The following is an 18,061-nucleotide window of genomic DNA, read 5'->3' on the forward strand; positions in this document are numbered from 1 at the left end:
CTCTCTCTTCAAAAAAAAAAAAAAAAAAAAAAAAGGCAAGTCCATGCTTCAGAATTGCTCCCTGTTGCAAAAGGTATCACTGCAATTGCAAAATATCCTGCTATAGACTGGAAAGCCCCAGTTCCTGCCCAATCCTGCTGTGGGTGTGTTAGTTTGAGCTTAAAGGAGTTTCCTGGCCAGTCAAGACAGGGTTAGGGACCCCAGGAACAAGAAGGACCGTGTGTTATTGCACAATTTCAGTTGTCTCAGGAGTGGGAGGCTCCCTGTGAGGTGGCTGTGTTACTGCCTTCTGAAATCTTGCACAGGCCATGATCCCAGAGACGCTCAGTCAACACCCTTCCGGCCCAACCTGAGAATATCACACATCCAACATTTGCACCACAAATATGCATGCATTTGAGTCCATCCATTTTTTAGTGAGTATGTTGGGGTTGGGGTTATTTTCTCAGCAGGATCCAGAAAACTGGATGCTGTCAGCTATTAAACCAAAAGCACTGAGTAATCTGTAAAATATGAAGTATGTGGACCAAGTGGATAGTAAGATAACATTCAACCAAGCAGAACTCATCAAAGCCTTGGTCCCAGCTGGTCACACACAGGCTGGTCACACAGTGTTGTTTGTTCTGCCAGGCATCAGAATGTTGCAAATGACCTGTGGGGAGTGGTCAGAATAGCCCATTTTGAGTCTCGTTAGACAGCTGAAAAAAGTGACAGCTGGCCTTAGTGAGGAACAGTAAAATAATAAATTATTATCGTGCACGGAGACGATATTGCAAAGTGGTTAAAAGAGGGAGTTTGAATCCTGGCTCAGTCACTGAGCAAGTCACTGAACCACTAATCCTGGCAGTGAGGATGATAAATCCTTCCCTGAAGGCATGCTGCAGAGATTTTAGGAGATAATGGATACAAAGCAAGCTGTGCCTGGCACACAGTAACCACAATTGTGTTAAAAACAAAACATCTGGGGGCACCTGGGTGGCTCAGTTGTTGAGCATCTGCCTTCAGCTCAGGTCATGATCCCAGCGTCCTGGGATCAAGCCCCACATTGGGCTCCCTGCTCAGCGGGGGGCCTGCTTCTCCCTCTCCCACTCCCCCTGCTTGTGTTCCTGCTCTCGCTATCTCTCTCTGTGAAATAAATAAATAAAATCTTTAAAAAAAAAATCTGTAAGCCAAAAACTTCATAAGAAATGCAGAAAGCTTAAACCAGGACATGCAAATGATGCCAGCTAAGTGATAGAAATATAACCATTTTGCAAGTACCATTGTAGCAACTGATTTAGGAAAGGATCGTTAATGAATGCTAAAATCATGGGGTGAAAGATTGTAGGAGAACAAGACGTTTCCACATTCTCAGGTTACTTACTAATTACAACAAAAAACATCCTTTTACAATGGAGACATCTTGAGCACCTGAATATACCTTCAGTCTAATAATGAGGAAATGATGCACAGACCTAAATTAAGGGACATTCTGCTTGGAACGGACTTTTCAAAAACATTGACAGAATTTAAAAAGGCGGGGAAGTGTGAAAGTGTTCTAGTAGAAGCAGAGTATAGAGATGTGACAACTAAATGCAGTGCAGGATCTCTGATCGGACCGTGGGCTGGAAAAAATAAAGCTGTCAAGGACATTATCAGTCCTTTGGAGAAATTTGATTATGGACTCATTATAGTATTATAATGATGTTAATTTTCCTGAGTATGATAATTGTATTCTGATTATTTAAAATAATATCCTTATATCCTTGTTCATTGTACTTAGGGTATTTAGGATATTTGGAGTGACATCTGATAATGTTTTCAATTCATTACCAAATGGTTCAGAGGGAAAAAAAGGAAAAATGAAGTGCATGCATGTGTGTATGTAAGAGAGAGAATCACTAAATACTGTAAAATGTAAACAGTTGGTGAATCTCGGTAACTTTTCTGTAGGTCTGAAATTTTTCAAAACACAAAGTTCGGGATAAAAATCAGCGTATGCAGAAAGACAGAAGCAGTTAACTGGAAGAAGTCCGCTCACCCACATACAACTTCCATTAGCTCTGGAGTGACTTCTGGAGCCCCACACTGGGACATGAGCTCCAAAGGACAACTATGTCTTTTTTCACCCTTGTTTCTCCACATCCTGGCAGGGTGTCCAAAATATGTGTTCAGGGGCACCTGACTGGCTCAGTCAGTAGAGCATGTGACCTTTGTTCTCGGGGTTCTGAGTTCAAGCCTCACATTGGATGTAGAGCTTACTTAAAAAAACAAAAACACAAACACAAACAAACAAAAAAAAACTTGTTCAGTAAAAGTGCATGGACAAGCATCCTCCCTCATGGGTATGCTGTCGGGAAGCCAGGCAGAGTAGAGAACACACAAATCAGGATGACAGTTCCAGGCATGGCATTTTGAGCCTTCATGATGCTGAAAGTACCAGACAACTGGAACTACATCAACAGGGGTGACACCAGGGCTGGTGTCCTGGCAGTGTCCTTCTGGCTTCACCTCCTTCTTGGGCAGGGAAGGGCAAAACTTGCAGGGCTACATTTTTGCCCCCAGTCCGACCCTCCCCACCATTTGCTTTGGAGGGCCAATAAAATCCCAAGAGTCTGGAGGAGAACAACTGGCCAAAGAGACTGACCCTCATCATGGTCCTCTGCTGCGTGGGACCAGGGAGAAGAAGCATCTGAGTGCCTGCCCAGGATCAATACTCTGGAATCCAGCCCCAGCCCCTCCTTCACATATTTACCACTGCTCTGCTGGGCAGTATTCGAAGGTGAGGGCTGGGGCGCTAGAGGACCACGTGGCTGACCTTGAGCCCTCCCAGCTGTAAAAGCCTCCAAATCTGTGAGAAAGAGAACACAAGTGTCATCACTGGGAACAAACAAATGATGACACTCATAGCTCAGTTCCCGCCAGAGCGCAGAGCATTTCCTGTGCCTCTTCCGTTATTTCACAAACAGCTTCTTTTTGCCCAGCCTCTGGGTTTCCAGGGCAGAGGCTGTTTCAGACAGCTGGCTCTGGCCTCTCCTGGTCAACACCATGATCAAGACCCCCAGTGACCATGTGCTGGACTCCCTGGAGTCACTGGTGCCCAGTGACTTTGAGAAGTTCAAGTTTAAGCTGCAGAACACCAGCCTGGAGAAGGATCACTCCCGGATCCCCCGGGGCCAGCTCCTGAATGCCAAGCCAGTGAAGCTGGCCACTCTGATGATCACCCACTATGGGGAAGAGTATGCTGTGAGGCTGACCCTGCAAGTCCTGAGGGCCATCAACCAGAACTTTCTGGCAGAGGAGCTTGACAGGGCCATCAGCCCAGGTAAGCAGGCCCCATGCCCCATTCCTCTCCCAGTGTGACTGCTGGCTATTCATGGAGTGGGGTAGAAGGTGCAAGAGGGAACTTGTGTTTAGACCACTGTGTTGTGACTTGGGGGGTTAGGAGTCCCAGGTCTACCATGACCCCAGTGACTCTGGCCGAGCAAGTCCTTTCTGCTGCTTAGGTCTCTGGAGCTGGGTTAGTACAGCTAAGGCTCCCAATGGCTTTAAAAAAGGGCGAGGGAGGCTGAGATTCTCACTGTGGGGCAGAATCAGGAGAGCAAGAGCTAAGATGCCTGATCTTAGAGGGGCCCTAACTTCATTGTGATTAACCCCTATGTACAGACCAGTATCTTCAGGAGAGAAAAAAAGGGCTTGCTAACTGACCACATCAGCTGGGTGGACTGGTAATCTTCACGTTGAAATCCACCTGTTTTCAGTTTTGAGTTCTTCTTTGACATATTTCACAAAGGTATTCTAAAATTCTCAATTCTTTTCCTTCCTTTCTTTCATCTTTTCTCTTTCCTTGTTTTTCTTCCTTCTTCTCCTCCTTCTTCTATTCCTGTTTTGCTGTAACTTCCTGATTTTATCCCACTGTGATCAATGAATGTGGCCTCTATGTATTTTTCTGAAGTAAATGTTTAAATAACATAAAATTTCTCCACTCTTTGAAAGACTGATAAGACTAAACCATAATCTGAGTCCAGTGTAATTTGATGAGTAGAATTTTTAAGTTACCTTTTCATGTTTTAAAACCTGGTTATTTGGACACCTGGGTGGCTCAGTTGGTTAAGCGTCTGCCTTCGGCTCAGGTCATGATCCCGGAGTCCTGGGATCGAGTCTCACATCGGGCTCCTTGCTCAGCAGGGAGCCTGCTCTCCCTCTGCCTGCTGCTTCCCCTGCTATGCTTTCTCTCTCTCACTCTCTGACAAATAAATGAATTTTTTTAAAAACCAGAAACAATAAAACCTGGTTATTAGCATCTTTAGGGCTTTCCCATTAGTTCTTGAGCCAGTTCAGGGAACTTAACATTTTCCTAGGAAGCAAAGTGTTTGCAACAGCAAAGTGTTTTAACAACTCTGAAGCAATTTTAATGAGAGCCTCTTCTACCACAAATTAAACTGCTGATTACAGGATATCTTCATTTCTTTATTAGACTAGTGGTTTTCAAGTTACATCCAAGGAAGATATTTCAGGGATTCTTTAGAATGTTAACAAACACTTAATCCAAATTTTATTAATTTTTCTGATTTACAAAACCAACAAATTCATATTAAAATGTGTCATTAGGGGCGCCTGGGTGGCTCAGTCGTTGGGCATCTGCCTTTGGCTCAGGTCATGATCCCAGTGTCCTGGGATCGAGCCCCACATCAGGCTCCTTGCTCAGCAGGGAGCCTGCTTCTCTCTCTTCCACTCCCCCTGCTTGTGTTCCCTCTCTAGCTGTCTCTCTCTCTCTGTCAAATAAACAAATAAAATCTTTTAACAAAAAAATAAAATGTGTCATTAACCAAATTTTGAAATGCTAGAGGCCACCAGGTGATAGTTTGTGCTGTACTTGAATTCCTTTTTATGTAGACCTTGGAATTAAGCATTTCCTGTCATTTCTGTTTAATGAAACTGTATCCTGAAACTTCCAACCAAGCAAGCTGTTTAAAAAAAAAAATCTCCATTTACACTTACTTACCTGTGTGTTAGGATTTTCTTCACATCGTGAAACCAAAGAATAAAACAGAAGTAAATTAGTTTCTGAAGTTTTAATTGTCCTTCAAAATCTGTTTTCAAATTTTTGTGCCAAATACCTTAATTCTTCTTTATTGATGGATTTTATGAGTTTTATACACCTATAATCACACACACATTTATACCAGTAAACTAGGGGTTTATTTATTTTATGAATTAACAATTTTGTGTAAGACTTTATATTGGAAACTTCTCCTGCCAAAGAAGTTTGAAAAGCACTATTTGAGAAATATATAACAAATAATTAGCATTTTCTTATTTAAGGGTAATTGACTGTTGTTGCCTAGAACATTCTGAACTTCTGTAATTTCTGAGGGGATTTTTCCTTCTCTCCCTTCTCTCCCAACCCCTGGCCCTGAACACTGCACAATTTCATGCCTTTGCATCCTGTTGTCTTCGCAGAGTATCTGATACAAGAAAGTGGCCCAAACAGTTCAACAATGTCTTGTTCTTCTGGGGAGAATAAGCCCAAGGGCCTGAAGATACCAGATGGCCTGGAAGGTGATAGGCAGCGGCAAAGTGGTGATGGGGCCCTCAGCCTGCCATCCAGCCAGCATGAGGCTGGAAGGGGGCCCCAGAAGAAGCCTCAGGGCAAATGGAGAGGTCAGAAGAGCTCTGAGGGCCTGGATGTGCTGGGCAAGCCAGGGGCCAGGAGCGTGACTCTGTCCTCCAGGAGAAGCCCACTCTCTGGCAAGCCACAGGTGGAGAAGTGGAGTCCTAGTGTCAGGCTACGCAGGAATGTCAGCTCTTTAGGAAGGCTCCAAGGAGTTGCCTGTGAGTCGCTTACTGGGTCCCTAGGAAGAGTAAAATCCAGGATCTCTGAAGAACATTTACCTTCAGAGCAGAAGAGACCCAGAAGTCTTGAATTTACCATTTTTTTGGGAGAGAGAGAACCCCCCAATCCAGAAACTCTTCTGCCTCAAGAGAAAATGAGAAGTGATCATCCAGACTCAGCAGCCACCCCCAGTGAAGTGGCCACTCTGGATGTAGGTACTACTGTGGCTCCAGAGAAAGGCTCCAAGAATCCAGAACAGTCCATGATCCTGAAGGGGGGAGTATTCAGGAATACACTTTCCAATGTATCACTGTCTGGAGACCAGACGACCTGGGAGAATCCAGAATCTACAGGACCTTCAAAGAAAAATGGAATCGAGGGGCAAGAACCTTCTGAGACCTTGAGGGAGGTGGTAGGCAGTGAGCTCCACCAGCCTTCAGGTCCAGAAGTCCCTCCTTCTTCAGGTAAGAAAGGACCCCAAAACTCAGAAAACCTGGTATCCTTAGGAATGGTGACCTGTGCAGGTGTTTCCTCACAACACCAGATCCCTGGGTGCCCCTGGGATCTGAGGTAGGCTGTGAATCCTGAAAAAAATGCACATACACACATCTTCATAAAATGTTGCATCAAAGTTCAAGTTCTTAGATACTCTGAAATCCGTTAGAATTCCAAGGAATTCATGGACCCCAGCTTGAGCATCTGGGAAAGACTGGGTAAAAATACCTGCTTCTCACAATGACCCCATGGCAGTATGTCATGGGACTGAGATTCTGCCATTCACCTCTCTGGGCAGGGAGGAGAGCTGTTGGCTAAAATCCTAAATTTCTTTTACTAAGGAGGCAGAAATTGGGATTATGTTGGGTTGTGGATGACAGAAATGCCAAAATAATGCTAACTGAAACAAGATAGAAGTTTGTTTCTCCTTCACATAAATAACACAGATGGTCCAGAACAGATGTGGTACATTATGGGCCAGGAACCCAGGCTCCTGCTGTTTTTCTGCTCCACAAAATTTGCTCTCAAGCTCATGGTCTCAGACGGTGGCATCCTCATTCCAAGCAGCAGGATAGAAGGACAAAGGAGAAGAGTATCACTTAGGGAAAGTTTCCAGAAGTTTCTAGAAGCTGTTCATGATGCTTTCATTTATATCCCTTTGGCCAGAATGTAGTCAAACAGCCACACCTAACTGCAAGAAATGGGTTTTTTTGGGGGGCGGGGAGGGAAGCAGCCATCAATTGATGGGCAGCAATCAATTCTATCATAAGGGAAGGAGAGGAGAATGGTTACTGGGGGGGCCTCCCACAGTCTCACTTACAGATGTGATATGAATTCCTGGGACCTTGTGAGAGGTGGTGGGAGGGGACTAATGAATTGACTGGGGCTCTGTTTCTTCTTGTACCTCCTGTCATTTCTGCTTTATGAAGTTGTGCTATGGTCTTGGGGCACAGCTAGTCATGGCTGTTTGTCATCATGGTGGATTATACCCTTCATCCTTATAAAGTCAAGACCCTTTCCTTACTTCCATTTAATTCTTCATGAACCTGGATGTGAGGAGAGGTCCCTTTAGTTCTTTCATTCAACACACACTTCTCAAATCCTTACCATGTGCCAGGGACTCTGCTAGGGGTCAGGCTATGAGTGAATCACTGTCCCCAGGGAGCTCCCACTCGAGTCATGAGCAGCCTGGTTGGTTTTAAGTGGCAAAGCAAACACTGGTTAGAACGTCTCACTGCCTTTATATCACCTGCTAGATCTGTATATGTGTGGGAGGAAGGCATAGAATTTATAACAAAAGGCTTTTCATTAGGATAAATATCCAGGAATTCCAAGTCTCAGGGCTGTCATGAGATCTAGCCCTTTGCCCTCACTTTTGCTGGGTGGTTTGCTACCTTGCAGGAGCGAAGTCAGGGGAGGACAAGTTAGAAGTTGCCACAGTCTAACCAGGAACTTGTGTGTCCCAGGCATGGGCTCTCTATCTCTCTCTTCTGTGTTTTGTAGCACCCCTTCATAACATTTTGGGTTTGTCACTCAGGAAATTTTTCCACTGCTATGTCCCCAGGGAAGCCACAGGATGAGGCTGTGTATCCCCTTTGCCGTGCCCAGGAAGGAGATGATTCCTGCAGATACTCCGTTGCTTCTAGGTATCCTAAGACCTCAGGCAAATGCTCACCCAGCGGCTTCCTAAGCCTGGCCTCACTCACAGTAAATAACTCTGAAGACTACAAGCATCAAGAAGGCCTGCAGATAGCCAGCTTGAGTCCCAAGTCCTTGCCACAGTGTGAGCGACACATGAAGCAGGTCCAGCTGCTCTTCTGTGAGGACCATAAGGAGCCCATCTGCCTCATCTGCAGGCTGAGTCAGGAACATCAAGGCCACTGGGTGCGCCCCATCGAAGAGGCTGCCCTGGAATACAAGGTAGGGCTTCTTGGGGGGGGGTGGGGAGGGGTTTTTAAAAGTAGTCAGGGCTGGGTGCCTGGGTGGCTCAGTTGGTTAAGCGACTACCTTCGGCTCAGGTCATGATCCTGGAGTCCCGGGATCGAGTCCCGCATGGGGCTCCCGGCTCAGCAGGGAGTCTGCTTCTTCCTCTGACCCAACCCCCTCTCATGCGCGCGCTCTCTCTCTCTCTCTCATTCTCTCTCTCAAATAAATAAATAAAATCTTTTTTTTAAAAAAAGTAGTCAGGGCTACTTTATTTCCCAACCCTGGGATGTTGGTGCATTAGTCAGCATCCCTGGTCTGTAAGTGGCAAAAACACAATATAAACCAGACCAGCAAAGAGGGAATTTACTGGTTCATGTAGTTGACATCCAAGGGCACTAGCTTCAGGTATTGCTAATTCCAGGTGCCCACATGTCATTAAGAATCTCTCTCTCACCACCTCTTGGATCTGCTTCCCTTGGTATGATGGATTCATTCTTCCTCTTTCCTGGGCACCATCCCTGTGCTCTTGGCTGCAGCACCCTCAGCTTTACTCCCTAAAGCAGATTTTTTCCCTCTAGAGTTGGCACCAACTAAAGATGGAAGAGGCCAAGTTTAGGCTTCAACAAGTGCCCCTTTTCCAGGAGCAAATTCAAAAGCAGCTGGAGCATCTGAAGGAGTTGAGAAAATGTGGGGAGGAGCAGAGATCTCAGGGGGATAAGAAGACTGCGAAATTCCTGGTAAGGTCAGGGGTGTTCTGTGGCCAATCCTTGCCTGAGTTCACCCCTGCAAAAGGAGGGAGGGGACCAAAAGTGAGCAGGGGGTCCCCAAATTATGTTCTGGTTCATAGAGAAGCAGAACTGATCACCTATGTAGAATCACCTGCTCTTGAGGGGGCAGGAAGGTAATAGGAGTCCAAGGATGAGCTTGTCCCTGAAAAGGGAGACCCACCCTCAGCATGGAAGGAAATCTCTGAGGAGCCTGTGCTTTCTCATATTCACTACAAAATGGTTTAGAGAAATTTAACACCAGTGGCTGTCGCTGAGGGATGGGATTGAGGAAATGGGAGGAGAGACTTTTCCATTTTAAATACTCCTTTGTATCGTTTTTTATAATTGTTGTCCATTTTGTTTTTTTTTAAATATGGAATTTTAAAATTCAAATGGTTAGACATTCTCTTTAAAACTGTCATTTTGTGATGCCACGGATTTCAATAAATACACTGTTGGCCTTCCTCTGTTGAACCTGGACACATAAGTTGCTTCCATTTTCCCTGCAAGCAAATTCAGCTACCCCAGAGAGCCTTAAATTGTCTGACCCATTTCTGTTGGTTGGATCCCATCTCCCAAACCACAATGGGAAACAGGCAAAGATAACAAAGGGCAGGAATGAGAGCGGGCATGGCATTGGTCCAGGTGTCTAACTTTTGGGAAACTCATGAAGTGTAGTAAAAGAAAACCCCTTTCTAGGGCGCCAAGATGGCTCAGTCAGTTAAGAGTATGACTTGATTTCAGCTCAGGTCATGATCTCAGGGTCGTGAGATCTGAGCCCTGCATCGGGCTCCACACTGGGTGTGGAACCTGCTTAAGATTCTTTCTCTCCCTCTCCCTCTGCCCTTCCCATCATCACCTCCCCCTCCCCTGCACTCACCAGCTTTCTCTTTCTCTTTCTAAAAAAGAAAACACCTTTCCTATAATACCAGGTGGCTTAGAGCTTGTGGGTGAAGCAGAGGTCAGGGATGCCCCCCACCATGACGGTGAGGCAGAAGCGTGGGCCACAGTGAAACTCAGGGAGACAAGAAGGTCTGGTCTTCCCTTAAGACACTACAGTGACATGAGCTCCTGTGGAAAGGTGATGTTGTTTTCAAGACTTCTGCTCATCCTCCTTTCAATAGTCAAAATATATATATAATTTTTTAATCATATGGAAGGGGGAGGGGAAACTCTTTTTTATAGCACAATGTCAGCTAAAACAAGTATGGAAGAATGGTTATGGGGTGTCTGGCTGGCTCAGTCAGACAGTACATGACTCTTGATTTCAGGGTTGTGAGTTTAAGCCCCAAGATGGTTACAGAGATTACTTAAATAAATAAAAACTTCTAAAAAATCTCAAAAAGGAAATTTTCCACTATACAAACACCAGTATAACAATCAACACCAAAAGAGATCATCAACAAATGCTAAAATTTTTCACAGATTATAACAGAACAGGATATTGACATCCTCTAAGTACCACTCTTCCAATTACTTAATAATTATAAAGGAAATAATATATATTGACACTGGAGAGATGTGGCAGACCCCTCCTCAACCAAGTGACTGATCTCTGTATCACAATAATGGTGATGGACAAACTGGACACTCTTTGCCTCCCCATGGGCTGTGCTAGGGAGCCCAGCACATTAAGAATATGGTATTCTTGTCTAAGATGCTTAACCTGAATTTAATCATGAGCAAAATTATCAGACAATTTTAGAACATAGGCCATTGAACATGACAACTAACCTGTCCTCTTTAAGGAAAAAAAGCCAACATTAGCACCCTCAACAACAAAAGGTGAGGAAACATTTCTGGTTCGAAAGGACTAAAGAGCTCAAAATGATGAGACTTCATAAGTCCAGTCTTAGAAGATCTGAAGGGGCTTCTCCCTCCATGGAGGAAGGAGAAGGTTCCCTAGAGCCACTTCACCTTTCCACAGAAACTCTGGATAGAACATGGGCCAGATGGCTGACCTATGTGCAATGGTAGTAGAAGTCAAGTTCACTTACAGTCACATAAATGGACTGACTGCCTTCATTCAGAGCCACATTGAGGACCTTCTGCATGCCAGCGCTTTGGTGGGAAGTAGAGAGAAGTCTCCTTCCTGGACACTTTGGTAGTCATAACCTTGTCCATTTACAACCCCAGGCAAATGTCATCCTCACACTGGCTTTCAAGGAAGGAAAAAGATGACACCAGATATCTTAGTGTCCTGTGGCTGCCATTTACAGAGTACCACAGACTGAATGGCTTAAACCACAAAAATGTATTCTCTCACAATTCTACAGGCCAGAAGTCCATAGTCAAGATGTAGGCAGGACTGGTTCCTTCTGAGGGCCATGAAGGAGACATCTTCCAGGCCTCTCCCTTCAGCTGGTAGATGTCATCTTTTCCCTGTGTTTTCTTCCCATGGTGTTCTCCCTGTGTCTGTGTCCTAACTTCCCCACTCCAGTGGCCCACTCCAGTATGATCTCATCTTAACTAACTACATCTGCAATGATGCTATTTCCAAATAAGATCGTATTCTTTAGGTACTAGAGGTTAGGACTTTAACATAAATTTTGGAGGAGATACAAATCAACCCAGAATACTAGGTTTTAGGGCATTTTACAAGAGCCAGTCCCTGCCACCTTCAGTCTGTTCTGGAAGGTTCTGGCCCATTTTGTTTCCTTCTAGGAAATCTAGTCCTCCAAGAAGCTGAGGGATCCAGCCTCGTAGCCACCTCCAGGAGGTGGGCTTCTTGGGATTCCCTGGGCACACACATCAGGACACTGCATAGACCCCTACACCTTTCTGTTCCCCCAGAAACAAACTGAAACCCAGAAGCAGAGACTCCGGCACCAGTTGGAGCAGCTGTACCATCTTCTGGAGCAGCAAGAGAAGCTCTTTGTGGCCTCAATAGAGGATCTGAACCAGACCATTGGCCAGGTCAGGGAGAAATACAGCACCCAAGTATCCAAGGACATTGCCCTTCTTGACGAGCTGATTGGGGAGCTGGAGGCCAAGCAGTACCAGCCGGAATGGGAGCTCATGCAGGTGAGTGTGGCTTCCCCTGCCCGCTGTGCCCAGTAGGATGACATGGGCTCCCAGCACTGCCATTAACTCTGCCCAAGTCAGTACAAGACAAAGGTCTTGTGCCCAGACCCCTTTAATGAGCTGTCAGAAGCCCAGGGTGGCCCAGCTTTCAAGGGATCCCCTGGCATCTCCCAGAAGAGAAAAGCAGGGTTTGGGTGCACTTCTGTTGCAAGCCCCACCAGGCTGCCATTTTGGGTGATGAAAATTAGAATGGGGGAGAGATGCCCCAGTTTTGCTGACACCCCAGGGCTGTGAGCCCAGGAGGAAAGACCAGGAGTCAATGCAGCCCCTAGGAGACTGGTAATGGAGAGCTTCCGTCTTTTCTCTCCTAGGACATCGGAGTCACCCTGCACAGGTACCGAGAGGTCCCCTCGTGTTCCCTTGGGTATCCTGCAGAAAGCAGTCGGGGAGGCATCCCTAGGAGGGAGATGCTCCCAACCCCGGGTCTGTGACACCTCCTGGGCTCCTCCTATCTCCTGCAGCTTCCTAAGGCCTTTCTGGATTTGTGTAGGAAAAATGGGAGTGTGATCAGGAGAGAGAGCATGGGCTGAAGACTGGAAAGAACGAACACAGCTTATCGTGCTAATGATGGTTCCTAAGAAACCTCCCTAAAGATTGCACTTTGCCTCATGAAAACTGTTCCTGCAGAAGTGCCTCCCTCCCCGAGGCCACAAGTGCTTGTGGTCTCAGGGAGAGAAGCACTTTCTAGGAGTGGAGATGCTAAGTCCAGACAGGGGAAGGAAGGGGAGGGAAGGGAGGAGGCTGGACATTACAATCACCCCACGAGCTTTACAAAATCCTGACATCCAGGCCCTGGCACACAAATTATATCCAAATCTTTAAGAGTGTGACCCTAGCATAAACTTTTTTGTTTTTTTCTTTTTTTGGTGGTAAAATACATATAAAATGAAATTTACCACTCTAACCATTTTTAAATGTGCAGTTCCGTGGCATTAAGTACATTCGTATTATTGTACAACCAACACCACTATCATCAGCAGCACTTTTTTATCCTCCCAAATGGAAACTCCATACCATTAAAACATAACTCCCTATTGCCCCCTCACCCAGGAAGCAAGGAATGGCAACCACCATTCTATGTTCTGTCTTTATGAATTTGACTACTCTAACTGTTTCATATAAGTGGAATCATACAGTATTTGTGCTTTTGTGTCTGGCTTATTTCACTTAGCATAATGTCTTCAAGGTTCATCCACACTATAGAATGTGTCAGAATTTCATTCCTTTGTAAGGCTGAGTAATATTCCACTGTATGTATATACCACAATTTGTTTATCCTTTCATCCATCAGTGGACACTTGGGTTGTTTCCACCTTTTGGCTATTGTGAATAATGCTGCTATGAATATTGCTGAACATATATCTGTTTGAGTCTCTGCTTTCAATTATTTTTTTAAAGATTTTTATTTATTTGACAAAGACAGAGAGCGAGAGCAGGAACACAAGCAGCGGGAGTGGGAAAGGGAGAGCAGGCTTCCCGCCGAGCAGGGAGCCCGATGTGGAACTCGATCCCAGGACCCTGGGATCATGACCTGAGCTGAAGGCAGACATTTAACGACTGAGCCACTCAGGCGCCCTTCTGCTTTCAATTATTTTGGGCATATACCTAGAAGTGGAATTGATGTGTCATATGGTAATTCTATGTTTAGTTTTTTGAGGAACCACTATACTACTTCCCACAGTGTCTGTACCATTTTACGCTCCTACCACCAATGCACAAGGGTCCCAACTGTTCCACATCCTTGCCAATACCTGTCATTTTGATTTTTTCAAAATAATAATAACCATCCTAATGAGTCATATCTCACTGTGGTTTTTTTCTTATTATCATTTTTATTTCAACAGAAAAGGACTAAAGAAGTATAATTAATTTGACATAGATAATTCTAGGCTGAGCATTTCAATATTAGCACCATTTTAAGGCCACTATTAAAACTCACCATGGTTTCGATATCAGTGGTTTTTATAACTCCCTAGGTGATGCCAATCTGTGGCCAAAGTTGAGAACCAGTGTTAAAAACTGAGAGTCCAGAGAGGATTTTCTTTGCCAAGCTCAAGTGGGCTGGGTGTCCCCTGTGGAGCCTGCACCTTATTTCCACCTCATGGAAACTTGGGCTACCCCCATGCACCAGCCCTCTCTGGCCAGCAGTCTTTTGTCTCTAGGGTCAAGATGGCGACTGTTCCTAAGCCATGGAACACTCCTCCAGAGGTGGAAAAAAAGATCCACTTCATCTACCAGAAATCAGAGTTTGTGGAGAAGAGCATGAAGTCCTTCCTGGGTAGGTGGGCTTGGGGGAAAAGGGGAGGCACCTGCTCACTTCCTCCCTGATGTCCATGTAGCCCAAACCCCTCTGGCATCCCTTCTTCATCTCCCATGGCCTTTCTGACACTGCCTTCAGCCTCTTCCTGATCTGTCCCTAAATGGGGAACCTAACTCAAGCTCCCTTTCTTCTTTTAGAAACCCTGCGTTCAGAAATGGACACCTTTAATGGTAAGTATGGTGATGGCAGAATGTGCTTGCCAGGGGTTACTGTGATATTCCCTACACTGTTGATTTCTGGGCATTATTTAGAAGAGAGAAAAACATCTGTAACAAAGGCAGAAGAAAGCCTTCACAGGCTCTGTGCTGGACTTGTTGGCTGGGTCAACTCATCAGACCACAGAGTCACCAAGGCAGTCTCCAGGGTCTAGGAGGAGTGGGGTTAATCCAAGCAAAGGAAGCAAGGTCCTGAGCTGGGGTAGGGGTCCTTGTCTTTCCTTGTTGTGGTGACGAGGGTACATTTAGCCTCTCTGAATTGGAATACTCAGGTTTTTCCCCACATCTTCTTTTTCTCTGTAGTTCCAGAACTGATTTGCGCTCAGGCACATGCCGGTAAGTGCCCAGACTAAGGCGAGTGGACTTCCCTGCTGGGTACCTGTGCTGAACTCTAGTGCATTCCAGAAGACTGTCCCTATCCATGTTTCCTGGAGGTGGGGAGAACCCTGTGGGTACACTGCCCATGCAACCCCAGCTAGGTATTCTAATTCTTTCTGCAGTTAATGTGATTCTGGATGCAGAAACTGCCCACCCCAACCTCATCTTCTCTAATAACCTGAAGAGTGTGAAACTTGGAAACAAGTGGAATCGTCTGCCTGATAATCCAGAAAGATTTGATAGTTGCATCATTGCCCTAGGCCTTCCAAGCTTCCTCTCTGGCCGCCATTACTGGGAAGTGGAGGTGGGAAACAAGACAGGGTGGATCCTGGGCATCTGCAAGGCATCCGCGAGCAGGAAAGGGAGCATGACTCTATCACCCGACAATGGCTACTGGGTGGTGATGATGATGAAGCGGAATGAGTACCAGGTGTCCACCATTCCCCCAACACGCTTGCAGATAAAGGAACCCCCCAGACGTGTGGGCATCTTCCTGGACTACAAGGCTGGAGACATTTCCTTTTACAATGTAACATACAAATCCCTCATCTACACATTCACCAGTTTCTCTTCTTCTGGGCCCCTTCAGCCTATGTTCAGCCCTGGAACACATGATGGAGGGAAGAACATGGATCCTCTGACCATCTGTCCAGTGGGTGACCAGGGGACTCACTGAATGCCCAACACTTTGCATCTCTCTTCTGGATCCCAGCCTTGTATCTTGAATCTGTACACTCAATGGTCATTATTGAACACCTACTGGGTTCCAGCTGCTGTGGGTAATATAACAAAGAGAAGAGTGCCTGTGCCCAAAGAGCCTATGGAATGGTAGCAGAAATAAGCTGGGTACCTAAATATTGGTAAGCCAAGGGTGAAGAGAGCACATGTACTGATGACACCTCAGAGGAAGAAGTACATGGCTGATGCTTAATAAATCCTTGTATGAATTAGCACCCTAAGATGCCCCTAAGGCAGAGATCTCACCTTCATTTTCCCTCAGAACTCTATGGCAAGGATGTGTCGCTTCATCCTATCCCCCTGTTTCTTAAGGACTTGCAAAGCTGAGAAATAAAACAAGCAGACTGGATTGTTATATTTTTGTACCTGGATTAATGAGCTATGGATATTAAGAGTATTGGCTAGGCATCATAAATAAATCAATTAGAAAAGTTGGTCATAATTGCACTCAATTTGCACTCAATTTGTTGTCACTTAGTCAATCATTGTAAGATCCCATTTCCCTACTGAACACCATGAAAAAGATGGTGCTGCTATAGTGGGAAAAAATTTGACAAATATTCCAAGTATCAGATTTTTTTAAAATTCTGTCCTGATCTGTATCTGAAAATCTATTCTAGTTCAAAGATATCCCCTCTATCATCCCCCATTTAAAGAGATGTAAAGAGAAAGGATGTAAGGGGAAAAAAGGAATCAGATGAAGATTAGGCTCCAAACCCCTCTTACCCCAACTCATCTTTCCATCTTCACACTAGATTCTAGACTGGACTCAGCTTCTCCATGATTGTGGCCCTGGTTTCTTCATGGAGCTTTGTTCTATGAATATAATCCATACCCTGACAGAGTTCATGTGCTTTATTTGCTTAGCTGTTCCCAATTCTCCCTTGCTATAACCTTTCCAAGAGCAGCTTCCTGTATTTTTTCCACCACCTCCCCATACACATTTTTTTCTCCTGTTATTCCTAAAATGGCTCCAGAATGTGAACTATTTCATAACACTTGCTACAGTTGGTCATACAATCCCTCAGAAAGATTAAATAATGTTTTACGCCCAAAGCAATGTTTGTCATTTAAAATATTTTGCTCATCTGGGGCTCCTGGGTGGCTCAATCAGTTAAGCGTCTGCCTTCGGCTCAGGTCATGATCCTGGGGTCCTGGGATCAAGCCCCGCATCAAGCTCCCTTCTCACCGGGGAGTCGGCTTCACCCTCTGACCCACCCCCCTCTCGTGCTCTGTCTCTCCCAAATAAGTAAAATCTTTAAAAAAAATAAATTTTGGGGGGGGCGCCTGGGTGGCTCAGTCGTTAAGCATCTGCCTTTGGCTCAGGTCATGATCCCAGGGTCCTGGGATTGAGCCCCACATTGGGCTCCCTGCTCCGAGGGAAGCCTGCTTCTCCCTCTCCCACTCCCCCTGCTTGTGTTCCCTCTCTTGCTGTGTCTCTCTCTGTCAAATGAATAAAATCTTTAAACAATAATAGAAAATAAAATACAATAAAAAAGTAAAATTTATTGTTCATTCAATAGAGATATAATGGGGTTTTACCTATGTTTTAATTTATTTCATCATCTATTAGTGAGGCTGTGAATTTTCCATGCGGACTTCTATCTTTTGCTTCATTCCACAGAAACAGCACAGCTTCTTTGACTACTTGCTATGTGTAATCTAAATATTGAACTTAGTTGTCCGTAGTACTTCTTCAAAAGTATTTTATTATTTTTAAAGTTTTATTTATTTGTCAGAGAGAGAATACAAGCAGGGGAACAGCAGGCAGAGGGAGAAGCAGGATCCCTGCTGAGCACGGACCCCAATGCAGGACTCCATCCCAGGACCCTGAGATAATGACCTGAGCCAAAGGCAGATGCTTAACCCACCAAGCCATTCAGGCGTCCCTCAAAAATATTTTAGATACTAAACATTTGTATTTGTACATTGAAAATTTCCCTGTCTGGTGTTTCTTTTTTTAATTGAGTTATAATTCACAAACCATAAAATTCACCCTTTTAAAGTGTATAGTTAAATGGGTTTTAGTATATTCACAATGTATACAAACATCACCACTAAATCCAGAACATTTTCAAAACAAGCCCTGCGTCCATTGGCAGTCACTTGTCACTCTCCCCTTCCCCCAGCCCCTGACAACTACTACCATACTTTTTGTATCTATGGATTTGCCTATTCTGAACATTTCATGCAAGTAGAATCACACAGTATGTGGTCTTCTGTGACCGACTTCTTTCACTTGGCATCATGTTTTCGAGGTCCATCCATGTTGCAGCATGTATTAGTACTCATTCCTTTTTTATTGCTGAATAATAATCCGTTA

General features: G+C 45.0%; 1 protein-coding gene and 1 long non-coding RNA gene across 7 annotated transcripts in view; one reads left to right on the top strand and one right to left on the bottom strand.

Annotated features, from left to right (window-relative positions):
- LOC112828324 (uncharacterized) overlaps window positions 1-18,061 on the bottom strand; it is a 19,715-nt gene continuing 1,654 nt past the window's right edge. Inside the window, exons 2-3 of one of the 2 annotated variants that reach the window (XR_012380473.1) lie at window positions 2,735-2,830; window positions 1-2,236 (exon numbers count right to left, since the gene is read on the bottom strand). This is a non-coding gene — a long non-coding RNA (uncharacterized lncRNA). Of the gene's footprint in view, window positions 2,241-2,734; window positions 2,831-18,061 lie in introns of both variants that reach the window. The other variant, XR_003209465.2, reaches the window with a different exon arrangement.
- Window positions 2,881-16,180, top strand: MEFV (MEFV innate immunity regulator, pyrin). Of its 5 annotated transcripts, none has more exons than XM_025877370.2 (10): window positions 2,882-3,304; window positions 5,443-6,279; window positions 7,875-8,230; window positions 8,815-8,973; window positions 11,797-12,027; window positions 12,399-12,421; window positions 14,250-14,365; window positions 14,545-14,577; window positions 14,926-14,958; window positions 15,102-16,180. In XM_025877370.2, exons 1-10 carry the CDS (start codon window positions 3,028-3,030, stop codon window positions 15,674-15,676), a joined length of 2,640 nt encoding a protein of 879 aa, XP_025733155.2. In that variant the 5' UTR covers window positions 2,882-3,027; the 3' UTR covers window positions 15,677-16,180. The 5 variants fall into 5 exon arrangements, with proteins under 5 accessions (XP_025733159.2, XP_025733155.2, XP_025733157.2 ...); XM_025877372.2 differs by having other exon boundaries at window positions 2,884-3,304; window positions 8,878-8,973; XM_025877371.2 differs by having other exon boundaries at window positions 2,885-3,304; window positions 15,123-16,180.

This window comes from Callorhinus ursinus, unplaced genomic scaffold (genome assembly GCF_003265705.2).
Source record: "Callorhinus ursinus isolate GAN/ISIS: 27379988/994484 unplaced genomic scaffold, GSC_fseal_2.0 scaffold13, whole genome shotgun sequence".
Taxonomy (NCBI): Eukaryota; Metazoa; Chordata; class Mammalia; order Carnivora; family Otariidae; genus Callorhinus; species Callorhinus ursinus.

Coding starts and splice junctions, on each gene's coding strand:
- MEFV (XM_025877370.2), top strand. CDS start 3,028: ATGATCAAGACCCCCAGTGACCATGTGCTGGACTCCCTGGAGTCACTG. Junction 8,231..8,814: donor AGGCTGCCCTGGAATACAAG/GTAGGGCTTCTT, acceptor TTTTCCCTCTAG/AGTTGGCACCAACTAAAGAT. Junction 8,974..11,796: donor AGAAGACTGCGAAATTCCTG/GTAAGGTCAGGG, acceptor CTGTTCCCCCAG/AAACAAACTGAAACCCAGAA.